Source organism: Tripterygium wilfordii, chromosome 21, assembly GCF_013401445.1.
Source record: "Tripterygium wilfordii isolate XIE 37 chromosome 21, ASM1340144v1, whole genome shotgun sequence".
In the NCBI taxonomy this organism is placed as follows: Eukaryota; Viridiplantae; Streptophyta; class Magnoliopsida; order Celastrales; family Celastraceae; genus Tripterygium; species Tripterygium wilfordii.
In genome coordinates, this window is record NC_052252.1 from 13,332,130 (window position 1) to 13,351,723 (window position 19,594).

The 19,594-nt window shown below is 38.0% G+C and overlaps 2 protein-coding genes across 3 annotated transcripts; one reads left to right on the top strand and one right to left on the bottom strand.

Moving 5' to 3' along the window:
- Positions 1-2,185: 2,185 nt before the first annotated feature.
- LOC119988528 (beta-galactosidase 6-like) lies at positions 2,186-19,423 on the bottom strand. Of its 2 annotated transcripts, XM_038833587.1 has the most exons (20): positions 19,155-19,423; positions 18,796-18,902; positions 18,609-18,704; positions 18,007-18,119; positions 17,529-17,595; positions 17,297-17,389; positions 16,890-17,033; positions 16,503-16,591; positions 16,290-16,395; positions 16,123-16,210; positions 15,460-15,578; positions 8,438-8,602; positions 7,617-7,816; positions 7,180-7,286; positions 6,391-6,500; positions 5,635-5,727; positions 3,988-4,098; positions 3,674-3,885; positions 2,985-3,312; positions 2,186-2,507 (listed from the first exon to the last, which is right to left on the bottom strand). In XM_038833587.1, the coding sequence occupies exons 3-20, from the start codon at positions 18,702-18,704 to the stop codon at positions 2,397-2,399; spliced, it is 2,352 nt and encodes a 783-aa protein (XP_038689515.1). In that variant the 5' UTR covers positions 18,796-18,902; positions 19,155-19,423; the 3' UTR covers positions 2,186-2,396. The 2 variants fall into 2 exon arrangements, with proteins under 2 accessions (XP_038689515.1, XP_038689514.1); XM_038833586.1 differs by lacking the exon at positions 19,155-19,423 and having other exon boundaries at positions 18,796-18,997.
- On the top strand, positions 10,266-11,181 carry LOC119988529. The gene is made up of 2 exons (XM_038833588.1): positions 10,266-10,849; positions 11,095-11,181. The coding sequence occupies exons 1-2, from the start codon at positions 10,324-10,326 to the stop codon at positions 11,139-11,141; spliced, it is 573 nt and encodes a 190-aa protein (XP_038689516.1). The 5' UTR covers positions 10,266-10,323; the 3' UTR covers positions 11,142-11,181.
- Positions 19,424-19,594: the final 171 nt, after the last annotated feature.

Genomic DNA, 19,594 nt, shown 5'->3' on the forward strand with positions numbered 1-19,594 from the left:
ACTGATGCGACTATTGGAGTCGCTCAAGCTGTTAACTTCTTGGAATTGTTTCTGTTTTCACTCAAGTGACTTTTGGAGTCACTCAAGCTACTTTTACTCTGACAACATCCTTTTGTCGGAACACACCCAAGCCACAAAGTCTCCCATTGGAAAAAGAAGGGTATGTGTATGGTTTCATATAAATATGGATGAACCTAAACTCATAAGTTATAGCTTTTGAGTTAAGATTGGCCACCATTCACATGTGTCCAAAAATCCATTTTAGGCCCATGTAATATGGGTTCACCCTCAATCTAATTTCTCAATATGGTATCAGAGCCCGGTTGCGGATGGGTGTTTGAGGCCTGTTAAAAAAAACACTTGAGGCCTTCACGATCATGAAAAAATGTATCACCATCCTTGAGTACGCAAAGGGTCATGACAAGTGGATGTAGACCTTTGGGATTGGAGTTAAGGGGCTTGTGTGTAAAGGGGAGTGTTGGAAGTTGGAACACACCCAAGCCACAAGTTCACATAAGGAAAAGAAGGATATGTGTGTGGCCTTTATATACATGTGGATGAACCCAAACTCATGAGCCACAACTTTTGAGTTAAGATGGGCCACCATCCGCATGTGTTCAAAAGCCCATTTTAAGCCCATGTAATGTGGGCTCGCCCCCGATCCAACTTTTCAACATCTTTTGCTATGTTAATCCATGTTGAAGCTACTTTCCATTCACACCTATCAAGTATTGGATTTAGTGAATACTTGACTTGAATTCCAACAATTATACTCAAATACATGAATTCCAACAATTACTTGTTTGCACAAGAAAGGAGATCATCACATTTTGTTTCCGCGATGTACCTGATGAACATCTCCCATGAAGTGTGCTAAGAAAAACAAGGCTTCAGTCAAATTATCTGCAAAATAATAACAAAATCAGTACATCCAAGAGAACTTCCTAATCGTCTGATTTAGAGATAGAATGTGTTCCTTACATCTGCGATCAGCAGTTCCTCCCTGTAATGCAGTAGCTGTGAAGCAAAATTTGAAATGGCACCAACAACACACATGCTCTTCAAACCATGCTGATCATGGCAATCCCCTGCACCACATAACAAATCGGCACAACTATATCATGGACTTAAGGTACATAGTTGTTGCACTAAAATTAGTTTAAAAAGGTGTTCGTTCTTACTCGAGTAATCAAAGGTGAAGAATTGTCAGGAATGTCAATGAAGTGAAGTGGGCTAGTCTACCAGTATCTGTACTAATGTCGTACTTGGTCAGGCCATACATAGAGGGCTGACAAGTCCCCTTTTAGATTGTGAGGCAGCAAGTTTTCAAGAGCTTCTGCGTCCTCAGGCTCCAAGAGATACTATTAAATCAAACAGCAAAGCATTAGTTTTATCTGTAAATGTTGATTTTAGAGGACTTGCAGTACCTGCTATGGAGAGAAGAGTCGACTCAAACGGCATCGCTTGCAAGCCATCCAGATATTCAAAAACGAGAGTGAAGAGAAAACAGAAGTACAATTCTTCATTCTTTTCGCAAAACTAAAAGAATGTAATTCTGATGCCAACAGCTTCAGGCTTTCAAAGAGTTTAGCGGCTAATTCTCTTTTGATGAGTTGCCAAAAATGATTGCCAAGCATATTTTACCAATACCTCAAAATTTAGATCTTCATTTTTGCATCATTTTCGTAGCAATGTTTACGCCAAAATGAGACCAAGAGGAAGAAAAAGAGACTTACCTGTGCTATCCGACAACTCAGACAAGTCATGATATGGCCCTCTTTGCTCCATCCCCCAACTTTTGGCACCAAAATGAAAGTCATTTAAGTAAATTAAGGAATATACAGAACGGATAATTTATTAGGCACATGGTCATTTGCCTAGAAGAAAAATTATATAGAAGAAATGATGCAATGCTCCCCACTTTGTGATTATAAACTGAGGATAATACCTCTCCATCCATCCCTTATTCCCTTGCCTTCATGCTCGAGCAATATTTGTTTCAGTAGCAAAAATGTTGTTCATGACAGCGGCCAGCCAAAGCGCAGCTTGTGCAAGTCTCAACTCTACAATTGGAGTATGCATGAAGCAGCAGAGGCACACAGGCTCATGGGAAGTAGTGAGCACATTGGGAAGATAGTGCTTCATGCATGATGCTTGGGTTTGAGTTTAATACTTTCACTTTCCACAGGTCAAGAAGTTAGAGATGAATTAATGAAAGAGAACATTTTATATATTTCGTTCAATCCAGATGCAAAGCATGAAGTAGCTCTCTAGTGACCTATCTATACGTCATTCAAATAACATGAGTGTTTACATACACGATTATTTATTAGTTACTGCAAACGATTTTTAAGAGCCATAAGCGTGGCAACTGCTGCGGGAGTAGTAGCTGCTTTTCAGTCACTACAAAGAGCTTCAATTGCGAAGCTCTTTATCACTCCGGGGCAAGGATCTCCAAGGTCAGCTATAGAGATGGGAATTGAGCATCCATCTTGACCAATGCAAATCTGTAATAGCACTTGAACAAGTCAGGAAGCTACAAATGTAGGGAGAGGCAGGGAGAGAAGCATTAAGGATAAGCAAGAAAGCACTCAACAGGAACACTTAAAAACCAGGGTTCAACTTAAATGCCTGTGAACCCACTCTTGGAACTTTGGCTACTTATGTGAAGACGGACTACTTAAAATTGCGTGAAACAACTTGTCAACGACAAAAAATGGCTTAACATCGAAACCGAGTAAGCAGGACTCAGCATGCAGCCACAAAATTTCACCAAAACCTTCCTAATACATTTTTTAGTCATGAAAAAGAACTAAGGTTAGCATAAACAACAACGAGAGAGTTTTCTATGTTTAACAATAAGTTCAAGAAGTAAGTCTAGACTCCAGCTACATGCTTAGGCAAGGGGCCTAACTCAAATGTCTAGAATCCAGATCCAAACCTGCATAATTTGTTTCATTCATGACGGGGAGGATCATTATTACCTTCTGAGCTACAGATGACATGTCAGCGTGACAAATCCCTGGACTGAAATTGCCACAATTTCCTTTGGGAGTTCCAAAGCTAGCAAAGTTAATTGAAGTAATGTGCCATCCTTGTTCACAGGTAAGTCGGACTTCAGGGCTTTGAGACATGAAGTCAAGGTTTGGTTTCCAGGAATCAGCTGGTGGAGGATCAACCTCTGATACAAATGCACATATCTCTTGGCCAGTTCTCGTTAACAAAGAAATCTTTGAAGGGTCACCTCCAAGCTCTTCATGGAGGACCACAAGGTTCTCACCAGGACGAACCCAAGAGCGTGGAATATGGTACCTGGCCAGGATCATTATTTTTGCATAATTACAGAAAGGATGGAAAACACGGCTAGATTTGTAACACTAGTAATGATACAAAAATATTGCTCTTGGAACCAATGAGATAATACCGCACAAGTGAAAACCATATTCACTAGCCCTATTCAAGCAAACAGAAGCAAATAAAGATGGTTACAGAGATATAAATGCTTTTTCTAACTGTAAAATTTTCCTCTCATTTTTCTTTTTTGCTCAAGATTCAAAAATACAACAATCCTCATATGAGTTGGGTTAAAAACAATGCACATTATATGAGTAGGATTAAAACAATGCACAATGTAGCATTTGAAAAGCCTAAAACACAATGCACAATCACTTACAAAGCTTGAGCAGGTTGCCCGCACTTCTTAAGACATTTAAATGGATCATAGGTTCCTCTGTAATCACAATTTTCGGTGCAACCACTCGATGGTGATAGATAGGCAGGCCAATATCGCCCTATGCTTTGCCCATTGATCCATGCCTGACCCTTCCCCATGCTGGTAAGATTTAAAGCTAAAGGACCTTTTCCTTCAGGAGCAAGGAATGTAGCCTGAGAAAGTTTTTGATTAGCAGATGCAAAGCCAATAGATTTCAGTTCTGTACGATGATTTGATTGAGTTTAGGGTCTAGGCTATTGCTGATATTTGCTTACCTTGTACCATATCAAACTCTCATTTCTGGGAAGAGCAGCCCCCTGGGTCCAGAGTGAGCTATTTGCAAGGTTAACTCTGTATAGTCCAAGGTATTCTCCTTGGAGTCCCACCTGAAAAGGAAAAATGTGGAACAAAGTGATGTTAGCAAGTGGGAAAGGGCGTAAAACGAGACCGGTGAGATGGCGGAGAGGGCACTAGGCTGTTTGGGTCAAATCAAATAAAAATTTATTGTAGACTATTGTTTGTACAAGGTAGCTTGGCAAATTACAACCACACTCTGCATACTTCTTGGAAGGAGTAAAGAAACCAAGCATCTACTTTTGTGAGTGGTCAAGCAGTTTATCAAGCATAACTATTTGCAAGCTTTAACCACTGCAACCTACCTTTGGCTGGTTCAAAACAAAGTTATGATATACTACCAAGATATTCCAAACATATTCTAGGTATCAACTTTAACCTGATTAAGCTTTCCTTTATCCCATCAGCTAATGCATTTAGTATTTTTCTGATCACGCAGAGATTCGAAGAAAGGTTGTGGCAGAGATATACAGAAAAGACGATAGGATCTTAATATCTAATTTCGTGCTAGGAAAAGAGATAATTAATGTCATAAGTGCTTAAATCCCACAAATAGGATTAAGATGAAAATACCAAGAAACAATTTTGGGAGGACCTTAGTGAGATTGTTCAGGACATTCCAAATAGGGAGAATAATTTTAGTGCAAGACCTAAATGGACATGTAGGGAGAGAGAGTGGAAACTTTGATAGTGTACTTGGAGGGTATGGGTTTGGGGATAGAAATGAGGTTGGACAAACTATTTTAGAGTTTACCCCGTCATATTACTTATGTCTAGTAAATACCTTGTTTAGGAAGAGAGAATCGCATTTAATTACCTTTAGCAGTCAAGGTTGTCGAATCGAATCATATGAATCGATTCATCAACATTTTGAATCGTGAATCGCATCGAATCTTGAATTGTAAGATAGTGTTGGACATATAGATTTCATTCCTCGAAAGATATATAAAAGACTTTGTAAAGACTGTAAAATGATTCCAGAGAAGTGTTTAACCACACAACATAGAATGATAGTGGTGAACATATGCTTTAAAAAATGGTCTAGAAGTAGAGTAGCATGGGAGTATAAAATTAGGCGGTGGAATCTAAAAGATGATAAGTATATTGATTTTAGGGGAAACATTATTTAAGAACGCAAATTGGGATTGTTGAGGAAACAAACTCCATGTGGGAAGAAATGACAGCTCGTATCAAACAAATGGTAAAAGAGGTATTTGGTTTTTCCATAGACTCATGTAGTCGACCCTAAACTTTTGGGATGAAGACTCGGATGATGAAATGATGCAAGGATCAAGAGTTCAATTTTATTTGATAAAAGTGTGTCGAATAAGTTTTTCCAAGCACAAATTTACTTTACTTTTGTCTCTTAATCTTTCAAGTTTTTCAAGCTTTATATCTTTGAGAATATAAAAGTGAATATCAACGTTAAATATACCAACATGGCAACATTTGCAATTTGAATGCAAGGATTACCCCTCAAAATTGAACTCTTTCAAAACTGATGCGTAGAAAAAATTGAATGAAAATAAAATGACAGAAACATAACATTTTCAGGTGCAAAATATGACCTGATAGGTCCAATCTCCAACAGAAAGACTTGGGTCCAATAGAATGACAGAAAAAATTCCTGCTCCTGCAACATCGTACCATGGTCCGTAGTTCTGATGAACAGAGAAACAGAAGAAAAACAGTGGTGGTGACTACAAAATCAAAGATGCAGGACAGATATTGAGTAAATGAACCTGGAGTTCATATAATTAAAGCAAGTAGAACATGACAACATGTTGAACAAAATCTTGATCTACGATATTAGAAGTAGCTAAATCATGTGCTGCCTTGATATCAGAACAATAGTAACGAACAAATTAATACAATAACAGTGCTTGGCCCAGTATTACAAAGAAATTGGTGGAGTAAAATTTTAAAATTTTGAAGAGACATCTATAGGGCAAAAGGGGAATTTTCCAGTACAAAGGCATCGTTTTGTCTACGTCAACATTGTCGAGTTCTGATCAACATAGGGAAAAACTCAAAATTTTGAATCTTATACAAAACCAACGTGCCCTCCCTTAAAATCTAGGTCAGTAGCACCACAGAGAGAGGAATTGTTAGAATCAGCAGCTGATGTTCCTTTTTTCATACAGTACATTTTATATAGTTTGAAAATTTAAGGACAAGGCTTCAAAGCAGGCTCGCTGAAGAGTTAAGGGTCATGTTTGTGTCAGAGTTTACAGGTAGAAAGCAAACAATATCAAACTGAAGGGAAGAACATATTATTAACATATCTGTCCAGATGCTTCAGAAAAGTAAATAGACTTGTTTACCTGTAGACCAACCATCATGCTTAGCATATCAAGAGTATTGTTTCCTTCTCTGAGACTAATTTTCTTAGTGATTGAGAAGTTTGCTTCATCATGATTGCCATATCCAAATGCTGCAAGATATTGTAATTAGTCTACAAAAGAAGACACATGGAAGTAAAAGGCTAGCAACAAGTCTAATTTTAAAACCACTTGGCTCTAGGAAAATTCAAAATTCAAGAGTCAGCAACCATCGACCAATCAATCAATCCAAGCGTTATTTGGGATTGGTTACATGAATCCACACTTAAAACTACTAATCGGAATTCGCGACATACTCTTATATTCTCTTATTGATAATCCAAGAGTGAATTATATGGTTCCTGATATTATACAATCTAAGGGATAGAAATTAGCATTTTTGCACTAAGCAACGATAACCCTTGGTCTGCAGAGTCGCGTGCCTTGTCTACAATAAACAAACAAAGATATACAGTTTATCATATTGAGACCAAAGAATAGGGAACAGTACAATTTGCTTTGAGTCATCTATTTTGTCAATAAGTTGCATCTCTAACGAACACATTAATATGTATAAAAAATGCTGAAATTCAACATCATGTCAAGAAATATGATGAGTAGTATTAATTAGAACAAGAAGGCGAAGAGAGAAAGTGTTTGGTGCAGTAAGATAGTTTAGCAGTCTTGACAATAACTACTACTACTACTACTATCTTATGTGTCAAACTCGAAAACTGAAAATTAGTTAAAGAAGGTCAGGCCCAGTTCCTTAGCAATCTAAAAGGTACCAACCTAGGAGCTCTTTGTTTACAAAAATGAGTGCAGCGTGCCCCAAACTGTCGATATTCAAAAGAACTTCTTTCTCTTGACCAGGCATAATGTTCTCCTCCACATTAATACTGCAATATAATAAAGCACAGCAAAACAGATAAATTGGATGTACTCCAAAGAGATAAGTAATGTCCAGTGCATTGCAAATATGTTGATGTGTCGTAAGGAAAGACTTGAAAACTGATTTACGAGATGGCAGACAGAAAACTTGCAATATGATGATTTGAAGGTTTGATGTTGTCAACTTATTCAACTTACAATGAGAAAAACTACAAGAAGTTCGCCAGACTAATAAATTTTTACTTAATTTCAGGAAACCATTCCTCGATCGAGGATGTAACCAATAAAGTCTGCAGATGCTAACAATGAATGAGAATCATTAAGAATGAATGAACAACCTCGTCGTGTACCATAGGTAGTCACTAGTATCTTTTGTTGTATTAATTTGCTCCACTAAACCAGGTTTTGTAAATGAGTTGTTACCCCAAATACCCACTCCTTCCTTGTACCAGCTCCAGGCAGGTGGTGCAAGCAAAAGCTCATTAACATTGGCTGCATGAGCATGCATGGCATCACCAAGATGTCTCTGTGTAACAACCTTCAACAGCAGAAATAGTGAAAGGGACGTCTTAATTAAGTGAGAGAAGATAACTAAACATAAAAATAGCTACTAAAATTTTTATTTTTAAAAAACAGCTATTAAACATTAAATTCCAATTGTTTAAAGCGTGTGAACCGCCCAATACCAATTCAATCCTTTGTATGAAATAATAGTATAACACACAATTTAACTAAGTTAAATTTCACTTATTACAGTTTTTTAAGGACTAAATTTGTACAAGACTCTAAGCTCCAAGCTCAGTCCAATTTTAGTAATACTTCAACAGATTGCTTCATGAGATGACGGAGGAAGGTCCTTGGGGAAACAAAGGTATTGGACACAAAGAAAAGTTAAAATTAAATGTAGTAAGGCTCTGGATCTTTAGAATATATCAGATATAATGAACCAACCCAAGGAGGCAAGGATCGGCATCTTCTATAGTATGAAAACAAGTCATGTCCAAGTTCATAGATTTGTAGAACTTTTCATGGAACAACTACCAGTTATATTAATATATTATCAAAAGTTAGCATGAGTTGGCAGAAAAGGAACACACGAAAAACAGAGAACAATAGCATTATATCACATGCATGCAATAACTTGCAATAAAAACCAGACCTTCGCTGTGTTGAAAATGACATTCTTACAATCTGGCAGGATGCTGACAGACCAAGCAGGAAGGAAATACAAATTTCCATTAAAAGTGACATTTGCATCTGAGCTGCTGTCATAATTAGCAAGAAATGCTGCACAATCTTTGGAAGACTTATAGTAGATATGAGCCTGACATGAGAAATAAACAAGTCTGCCAGAGTAAGTAACTAAGGCAGCATAGCCATCCGGAAATAAAAAATAGTGGTTATTTAAAGAGTGAAATCACAAAACATGAGATTTAACAAACCAAAACAAAATCTTATATCACTTTGGAGGAAAAGCCAAAAAGGATTTTCCTGACATTTATGGAAAAATAACTGCATAATTTTTGCTAAGAATGTAGAGTATCCCTAGCACATGAGGCAAAGCACTTCCAAGACACATAGAAATGTCATTCAACATGATTTGGCATTTGCACTCTAAAGCAGTAGGACGACTTTCTACATGCAGTCATTTCTCAATAAAACCACTTGAAACTTCAAGTTTGACTCAGTTTTTGACCAGGATGAAGCACAACCATTGGTACCAAAGATAGAGTAATGATATTTCCTTGTAAGATGAAATGAATTATGTTAGCCTAAACACATTTAATAGGATGAAGAAGTGATGATAAAAATTAAAGCGGTTGTAGATGCTTCAATCTAATAACCAACAAGGTCAAGCAGCCATGGTCAACTATGCTATGCTACATACGTGTGAAGATAAAAGGAGTTACAAGGTGGATAGGAGAGATAAGGAAGTCACACGTATGGACAATTCAAACAAACTTAGTAAATGGATTAGCTCAAGCAAGACTCACCCATGTCAAGTGATAGCTTCATCTCAACAAAACGGTTCAGATAAGGAGGAAGACCTTGATCAAATACTATCTTCGGTTGAGACACGATCATCACACTCAAAGCGCTCAAACAAATCAAGTGATAAGACTAGCAATATCAACAAGTCTCACTACACGCATGGGATCATGCAGTACATTGAACCAACTCTATCCTTGTGTGTTGTCTCTTAACATGATAGACTTGCTATCTCATAAAGGATCTATCTCATGAAAGTCTGTTAAAATACTGTGTATATAGTGAGTGATGGTATAAGCTTAGAAGTTAACGTTGATCATTAAAAAATTCATTTGAAGTTTATCTCAGTTACTCTCATACAGCTTATTTTTTTCTTTATGGTATCAGAGGAGTGATCTTCTTCCTCACACGATCTTCAATTATTATTATTATTATTTTTTTTTTCTCATACCAAACACCAATTCACACAGCCAAACAAACATATCAGACATGGCAACCCACAATCTCAATATCAGCAATTTCATTACTCAACACTTAGATTCCTCCAACTATCCAGCATGGAGAGAACAAGCGTTGGCCTTAGCAGAGAGCCAAGAGCTTGTTGATCATCTTACAAGCGATGGACCACCACAAACAATCACAGTCAAAAAAACTTCAGTCAAAGAGGATGGTAACACTGAAGAATCAATCACCACACAAGAATCCAATCCAGAATTCGCCACATGGAAAAGAGCTGACCGTACTCTACGAGGTTGGCTCATTGCAACTCTCACCAAGGAAGCCCTTGGACTGGTTATAGGGCAGGAAACCAGTCGCTCTGTATGGACATCCTTAAAAAATGCGTATGCACAAGATTCTCAGGAACGTGAGTTCTCATTACGTCATCAGTTGTCATTTCTTCGTAAGAGTGAGTCCACACCAACCTCAGAACACATTCAATCCTTTAAATCAATATGTGACAGTCTCACAGCAATTGGCAAGCCGGTTCCTGACTCTGACAAGGTCTTTTACTTACTTACAAGTTTGGGACCAAACTATAGACAATTTGTCACGTCTATGATGAGGCCACCACGCCCGACTTATGCAGAACTCGTCTCACAATTACAATGCCACGATCAGTGGAATGCGCTGGTACCTGAAAACAATGTAAGTACTCTAGATCCATTAAATGGCTCAAATGCATCTTATGCTTTTATTGGACAGAAACAACAAGGCAAACATTTTGGAGGACAAACACGTGGAGAAAAAAATTTGTCCTCACCATTCACAAGCAATGGCCGTGGCTTCCAAGCCCAAGGAGGACAACATGGAAATCATACTTCACATATCAACAATGGATCCCGTAGACCAGCTCCTCCAGGATGTCGACGTATGACTCCCAATGAAAGAGAAATGTACCTGAATGAGGTATGTACTCACTGCAAAGGAGTGGGTCACATTGCCAAAATCTGCTGGTGGCTCCAACGCGCAAAACAACAACAGCCAGAGGAAATTCCGCATGCACTTGCTGCACTCACGCTTGACAACACCATTTCAGAAACAGAATGGACAGCTGACACAGGTGCATCAAACCACATGACAGGTAATAAAAATTTGTTGAAAAATTGCCATCAATATCATGGTTTTGATAACGTGTTTGTAGGAGATGGAGCCCCTCTGCCAATTAAAGGAATAGGTGAAGCACAAATAAAAGAAAAAAATTTTGACTTAACATTAACGGATGTTCTACATGTCCCAGCTCTAAAGAAAAATTTACTTTCTGTGAGTCAATTAACTTCTCAATTTCCACTAAATCTTGAGTTCTCTAATGATGGGTTTTGTGTTAAGGAACGAGAAACAGGACAACAGGTGATTACAGGAGCACGCAAGGGTGACTTGTATGTTTTGCACAACCCGCCGGAGGCTCATTTTTCGAATCGATTTAAGTCTGGGACACCAGATTTATGGCATCAAAGATTGGGTCACCCCCAAGTGGGTACTTTGCTTTTGCTTAAAAATAAAGGGTTCATTAATGTTCTAGGTTCCAATAAATCACATTTGTTTTGTGATAGCTGTCAGCTAGGGAAGCTTAGTAAGCTACCTTTTAGTTGTTCTAAACACTCAAGCACTGATATATTTGAGAAAATTTTTTGTGATTTGTGGGGTCCCGCACCTGTAACATCTTTGGGCAATTTTCGATATTATGCATGCTTAGTAGATGATTTTTCTCGATATACATGGATAATTCCTCTCAAGACAAAAAATGATTTTGTTGATGCTTACTTTGCCTTTGAAAAATATATTGAGCGTCAATTTAACAAAAAAATCCGGATTTTTCACTCGGATGGTGGTGGTGAATTTGTTAACAATAAATTAGGATCTCATTTTAGATCACAGGGAATTATCCATCATCTATCATGCCCATATACCCCTGAGCAATCCGGAATGGTTGAACGACGACACCGCATCATAAGGGAGCTTGGCATGACAATGCTCTTTCATAGTGGTCTTCCTTTAAATCTTTGGGTTGAGGCTTTCAGCACAGCTACATTTTTGATCAATAGATTGCCCTCATCTGGTATAAATTTCCAAACTCCATATTTTAAATTGCTTGGTACTCATCCGGATTACTCATCTCTTCGTGTATTTGGCTCCAAGTGTTTTCCATACACTTGGGATAGAAAAATGAACAAGTTTGATCCTAAGAGTATTCTTTGTGTTTTTGTAGGGTACAGCTTACAACACAAGGGATACAAATGCTACCATCCTCCAAGTAAAAAATTTTTGATCTCACGTCATGTTGTATTTGATGAATCTTGCTTCCCTTACAAAAACAAAGGCCTCACCGATCCACCACCCTCTCCATCTCGGATAAACTTCATTTTTGATAACTGGTTGCATGACTTATATGCTGAGAATCCTCATACAATTGCTACACCACCTTATTCTTCTCCATTACATCTCTCGGCATCTCACACACCCGCTAACTCACACCAGCCAACTGCAGCCAAACCAGCCGACTCCCACACACTGCCTGCAGCAGACCCGTTAGTCACTTCATCACTTGAGGCACCAGCTGCAACACAAGCAGCAGAAACACCTGAAGAGTATGATGCCCATACACCCGAACATGCGCCCATACCAGCTGCAGCGGAAGCAATTGAACAGCATGATGCACACATATCAGCTGTTCCACGGGCATTGGAAGATATACCTGATGATGTTGCAATTGCACATGTGGCCACTCCACCTGTTCAGTTTCCACAGCCACGGGCATTGGAAGATTCATGTCCAACTATGCCATCATCATCAGCGTTGTCTATCCAGGAGTTTTCTATACCCGTGTCTTCTGATTCCAATATGCCATCTTCTGTTGATGACACTAACTTTGTCTCCTCTCCATTGCAGCTACAAGACGAATCTCAGCCACGTCATTCAATGATAACTCGTGCAAGAGATGGCATCTTCAAACCAAATCCCAAGTATGCTTTGAATGTTACTACTTCAAATATACCAAGGGAACCAACCTCTGTTCGATCTGCACTTACGCATGATGGCTGGCGTCAAGCCATGACCGAGGAACTACGTGCACTGCATGATAATGGTACCTGGACATTAGTACCCCGCACACCTAAATTGCATGTGATTGGCTCTAAATGGGTATTCAAAGCCAAACTAAAGGCTGATGGAACACTAGACAGACTCAAGGCTCGTCTAGTTGCCAAAGGATATCATCAAGTTGATGGGATAGACTTCACAGAAACTTTTTCACCCGTCATTAAACCAGGAACCATTCGAATGGTAATTACTGTTGCTCTAGTTCGGAATTGGCAAATTCGGCAATTAGACGTTAAAAATGCTTTCCTACATGGCTATATCATTGAGGACATCTACATGGACCAACCTCCTGGAATGAAGGACCCCCAACACCCTAATCATGTTTGCAAACTCAACAAGGCACTCTATGGACTCAAACAAGCACCACGGGCTTGGTTTGACCGTTTCAGTACTTTTCTATGTCACTTTGGTTTTCATTGCAGCTTGGCAGATCCTTCACTTTTTATCTTTAACTCTGGCAATGATATACTAATCCTGCTTCTTTATGTTGATGATATGCTTCTCACAGGTTCCAGTGTCCAGTTGATTGATAGATTCATCAATATTCTCAGCAAAGAATTTGCCATGAAGGATCTTGGCCCTCTACATCATTTTTTAGGGGTTGAAGTCACTCAAACAAGCTCCGGGTTACACCTTTCACAAACTCATTATGCTCTAACTATTCTAGAGAAAACTAGTATGAGTGAGTGCAAACCAATGAATACCCCGATTGAATCCAAAACCAAAGATCTTGTCAAAACCGTAGCCATTGATGACCCTTCTTTCTTCCGTAGCATTGTAGGTGCATTACAATATTTAACACTTACCCGCCCAGACATTTCATACAGTGTTAACTACATCTCTCAATTTATGCATGCACCAACGGAAACACATTTAAAAATGGCACGTCGTATTCTTCGCTATGTAAAAGGCACCATACATCTTGGTTTACATTTTATCTCCAACACTACACTTGATCTTTGTGTTTTTTCTGATGCAGATTGGGCAGGGTGTCCTTCCACACGCCGATCAACAACCGGGTATTGCACATATCTTGGCAGCAATCTAATTTCCTGGTGTTCAAAAAAACAAAAAACTGTTGCTCGATCAAGTACAGAAGCTGAGTATAGAGCTATGGCTCATGCTACTGCAGAACTCACCTGGCTTACTTTCCTCATGAAAGATCTTTGTGTCCCTGTGTGTTCCACTCCAGTCTTACACTGTGACAATTTGAGTGCCCTTTATATGACTATCAACCCGGTCTTCCATGCACGAACGAAGCACATTGAGCTGGACTATCATTTTGTACGTGAGCGAGTTGCGCTTGGCCAACTCATTACTAAGTATGTTCCAACCACTGACCAAGTAGCAGACATCTTCACCAAACCGATGTCCAAGGCCACCCTTCTTTACTTTCGACCCAAACTATGTCTCGAGCCTCGCCATAGTTTGCGGGAGGGTAATAACCAACAAGGTCAAGCAGCCATGGTCAACTATGCTATGCTACATACGTGTGAAGATAAAAGGAGTTACAAGGTGGATAGGAGAGATAAGGAAGTCACACGTATGGACAATTCAAACAAACTTAGTAAATGGATTAGCTCAAGCAAGACTCACCCATGTCAAGTGATAGCTTCATCTCAACAAAACGGTTCAGATAAGGAGGAAGACCTTGATCAAATACTATCTTCGGTTGAGACACGATCATCACACTCAAAGCGCTCAAACAAATCAAGTGATAAGACTAGCAATATCAACAAGTCTCACTACACGCATGGGATCATGCAGTACATTGAACCAACTCTATCCTTGTGTGTTGTCTCTTAACATGATAGACTTGCTATCTCATAAAGGATCTATCTCATGAAAGTCTGTTAAAATACTGTGTATATAGTGAGTGATGGTATCATCTCAACAAAACGGTTCAGATAAGGAGGAAGACCTTGATCAAATACTATCTTCGGTTGAGACACGATCATCACACTCAAAGCGCTCAAACAAATCAAGTGATAAGACTAGCAATATCAACAAGTCTCACTACACGCATGGGATCATGCAGTACATTGAACCAACTCTATCCTTGTGTGTTGTCTCTTAACATGATAGACTTGCTATCTCATAAAGGATCTATCTCATGAAAGTCTGTTAAAATACTGTGTATATAGTGAGTGATGGTATAAGCTTAGAAGTTAACGTTGATCATTAAAAAATTCATTTGAAGTTTATCTCAGTTACTCTCATACAGCTTATTTTTTTCTTTACAATCTTGATCCTTTTTAACAGCCTCGTCAACAAATTAAGTTCACCATATTGCCAAAGATAAACCAACAAGTATAGCCTTCAGGATATGGGGCCAGCATTTAGGGCCTGGAATATGCAGTCTGAACTATAAACATGCATGTAAGTATTTAGGTAGTTAAAACTTTCAACAAATCTGAATGAAGTAGTCACTTTCTTTTGCTAATTATTCCAACTTAAGGAAACTCAACATTCCCGCTTCAATTAAATTTGAGAGTGTTTGGAATTTGCAATTGGGTTATAGATCAAAATCAAATCAGCATATATATCTTCACTACAAGATAGATGAGGAATCACAAGTTGAATCATAAAAGATACCTCTAAATTAAAACCAAGCTGCTGGTAAGTTGGATCTGAGCTGATCAAATATTGTTCACACTGCTTTATTGCCTTGTGTAGGTCACGCAGATGACCCCACTTTGGCTGTCTGATAAATCCTAGAAAATTAAAAATCTACAATGAGAACCCAATGAATAAAATAAGTAGTGCAGTTCTAGACTGAAGTTCTTAACCAAATACTCATTTTCTCAAAGTACAGAACAAAGAACCACTCTAATAAACTAACATTGCATAAAACGCAGAAGGTCGCCATGTATTAGTAATTACATGCGTGCTGCACAAAAACACTGAAATGTTTCATTTATATCCTCGAAGGGGATGATCACGGCATCTCTTCTAAGTGATTGGAGCCCAATTTATCAAATCAAATATTCACCTGGAAAATCATCTCCAAAAAACAAGAGAGACCAGAACAACAAGCCACAAGGAGTGGTTCAATTACCATTGAAATTTATATGATTTCTCATTTCTAAAATTGATACCTGTACCATTTACAGAGAATATATTCTGTCAATGAACTAATAAATTCTCCCCCTTTTCGATGGTTGTTTACACATTCACAGCTAAATCACATAGAGATATTGTAGCCAGAAATTTCCTCCATGGGCAAAACATTTTGTTACAAGAAGAGAGCAAATTTACCATATTCATCTATGGGAGCATCATAATCATAGCTTGTTGCAATCAAAGGACCTCCGGCAGAGCGTCCAAAGTTGGTTCCACCAAAATACTGCGACAAAATTGCATCACTAATATATAGTGAAAATACTATTGTTTTTATATTACCATATGACATATTGTATACTCACCATATAATAATTTTGAAAAGTTCCACCAGTCTCGAAAAAGCGTGCAACAGCAAAAGCAAGGTCCTCAACAGGTCGAAAAGGAATCGCATAACCAAAAGAAAGAAACCTGTAGCAGTAAATTACTAGTGATATACTCACGAAGTGCAACTGAAACCTAAAATCAGCCTTTACATCTTGCATATATCTAACATTTAAACAGCAATAAAATGTTACCATCCACTGTAGTTCTCCGTCCAAATCTTCGGTTTAGAAGGGGAATTTGGAGTGAACTGATCACAATAAAATCCATTGCATGTGTTTAACTGCAAATAACTCTTGTTAGGAAAGATTAAAGCCATTCAAATCATAAAAATAAAGATATGACATTTAATTCTCTCACAAGATGAACTATGTTTATATATAATTACACGCACATACACGGATGATATAATATACTCTTTAAAAAATGGACCTAATAGGCCTATTGATATCATCCACAATTTCTGTTTCCAATGATGTGTGTTTCCTCTAGGCTCTAATATAATACAATTGTCCAAGGCCAGTTTATAAAGAAACAAATGAATCTGCCTACTGCATCTCATAAACTAAATAAATTCTTACAATGGGATCAGGAGCATCTTTTTGTGCGCACATCACCCAAGGTACAGTCGTATTAAGACTAACAGCAGTTTCTGCAGCCCATCTGATATACGACCCTCCAGAAACCCCATAAGCCCATTCAACATTCCCATATTCATTCTCAACCTGTGCATCAATTATGTGACAAGAAATCAAACAAGGCAGAGTTATGCAACGTTTACCAGTTGAGATGCCATCAGTCATATTTACACTTAACATATAATCAAATAAATGGGTTGTTAACAGGTTATCTTAATTAAAAGTTGATAGCTCACAATGAACCAGAATCTTTTGCTTCAAGTTTGGGGAATTATAAATTGACAATGCTCAGTACATTCACTTTACATATCCATAAACAGTGTCACATTCAGCCAGTATCAGTAGATAACCTGAGCAAGAATAATCGGGCCTCCCTGTGATGCAAACAAATTATTCTCCTTCATTAATCCAACAACTTTCACAAGGAAACCCTTCATTTCCTCCTGCGGCGAATAGCAACATAACTGATAAGGAAAATCTTATTTCATTCAGATTTTTCATTTTTCTATAAACATACAAAATAGGAGGGAAAATACAGATGTGAGGTGCTCAAACAAAATGATCTTCAGGATCATTACATACCTTGAAAAAATCATTTTCTGTTCGAAACTGAATTCCAGGAATGAAATGTAGCCAAACAGGGAATCCCCTGTTGTATGAATATGAAAGGATTTTAGACTATCTCATGTTAAACAGCAAAGTATTTTCTTTCTTTTGACAATTGAAATCAACGAAGAGCATGTAAACCTAGCTTATATAAGGTTAAACCAGTGGCTTGTATAAATAGCCTGTCCGCAGACTTGTTACATATCGTACTCTGTATATAGTCAAATCTCTGGACTTGGCTACATGGATCAGTTCCCCCCATTAAACTACATCCTAGGATGAATTTCCTACGAGTTTCACAGAAGTACTCTATACAATACAAATACCTCTATAAACCATGTCTATACCATTTTCTCTCAAACATTATGTAAGAAAAACACTACTAAACAAGCAAACATCCACTTCAAAGCCCAATGTACCAATTAGAAGGAGAGGAATTCTGGTTTCAACGCACCCATAATTCCATTCAGCACAAACATATGGCCCAATCCTCAAATGAACCAGAAGGCCAGCTTCCTGCACTGTTTTGATAAACCTAACCAGGTCAAACCTGCCTTCAAAGTAATACTGCAAATATAGATAGAAATCAGTTAAAATGCCATACACCACATATGAAAAACAAGAGGATAAATAACAAAAACCATAGTGGCAAACTGGGAAATCTTCCTGAAATAGCTAATACGGAGAGTTATAACTAGATAGCTGAAAAAACACTAAGAATGTTACAACAAAAAGACCATTCTAACTAATAATTAAAAAAAAACCATACAACAAATTGGGGGGTGAAGGATTATATATATTTGATTGCAACACCCTTCAAAGACATACAACCATAGTGATACACATATCCTCTAGTTTTATTTATCTTCTTGTACAGGTAAAAAAAATAATAAATCTTCATCTTTTAAACTCCCAAAGAACCACTTATAGATAGAAAGAGCAAAATCCAGCTCAATATAGTCTTAATGCGCCTACAGGTCTGTCTGAAGCAAGCACACATACATTGAAATCATTATAAGTACCAACAGCTAGCAAAAGAAACAATGGAACCAATACCTGCCCCTTCACAGGCTCATGATAGTTCCAGAAAACATAAGTTTCAATCACGTCCAGTCCACCTTCCTTCGACTTCCTGATGATCTCTGGCCACATCTGAATTTCACTCAGGAAAAAAAAATCAACCTTATGAGCACAATACATCACGTAAAACTGCATAGCCATGATAAAATAATACAAACCCCACCTCAGGAGTGGTTCGAGGATAGTGGATAGAACCCGACTGCAAAATCCTCCTCTTCCCATCGATAACTATAGCTCTATGATCATATGTTACAGTTGTACACAGCACTCCTTCGAAACAACAACATTCAAAAATCATTACAAAAATTAAAGCCCATGCCACTGGGTTCTTGGTTCCCATATTAGCTCAAAAAGTGAGAACTAGCTCATAAGACTAAAACTCAATGCAGACCAAGTCATTAAGATTGAGATTATAAAGATAAATTTTCAAATAGTCGGCACTTGTCTTCATTTAGCTTGTTTTGTTTCGTTTGTTGGAGTCCAATTTTGGAATATATGAATAATTAATATGAAGGAGCGTACCTGTTGAGTATTCAAACGGTATTACCAAAGGCAAAGAGATGCATACATGACGGAGACAAGTCGAACCCTATTTTGGACTTTCTTGTGCAGCATGCCAGCAACAAAAATGGCACCTGTGTCTGAAAAATCTTTTCATTTTTTGGGTTTTGCCTCAGGGCCACTACAGAAGTTCTCGATTGGCCCCATAGAATCGTAGAACCATCCGAACATTTGAGCCCGCTTAATCTCCAAATTCAACCTATTGGGTTTAATTTTTTTTTCTCTTCTAATCCATTCTTTTGGGTTGATTAGATGACTAGATTGTGTTTTAAAAATAAGGATCAATGACAATGACATTGGTGTTGTTTGGGATTTAGCACTGAAAATCACGCTATGAGACAGAGAGTTTGGCTCACCACTTGATGAATATCCTGGTTTCTGGTTTTAGTGATTTTGCATGT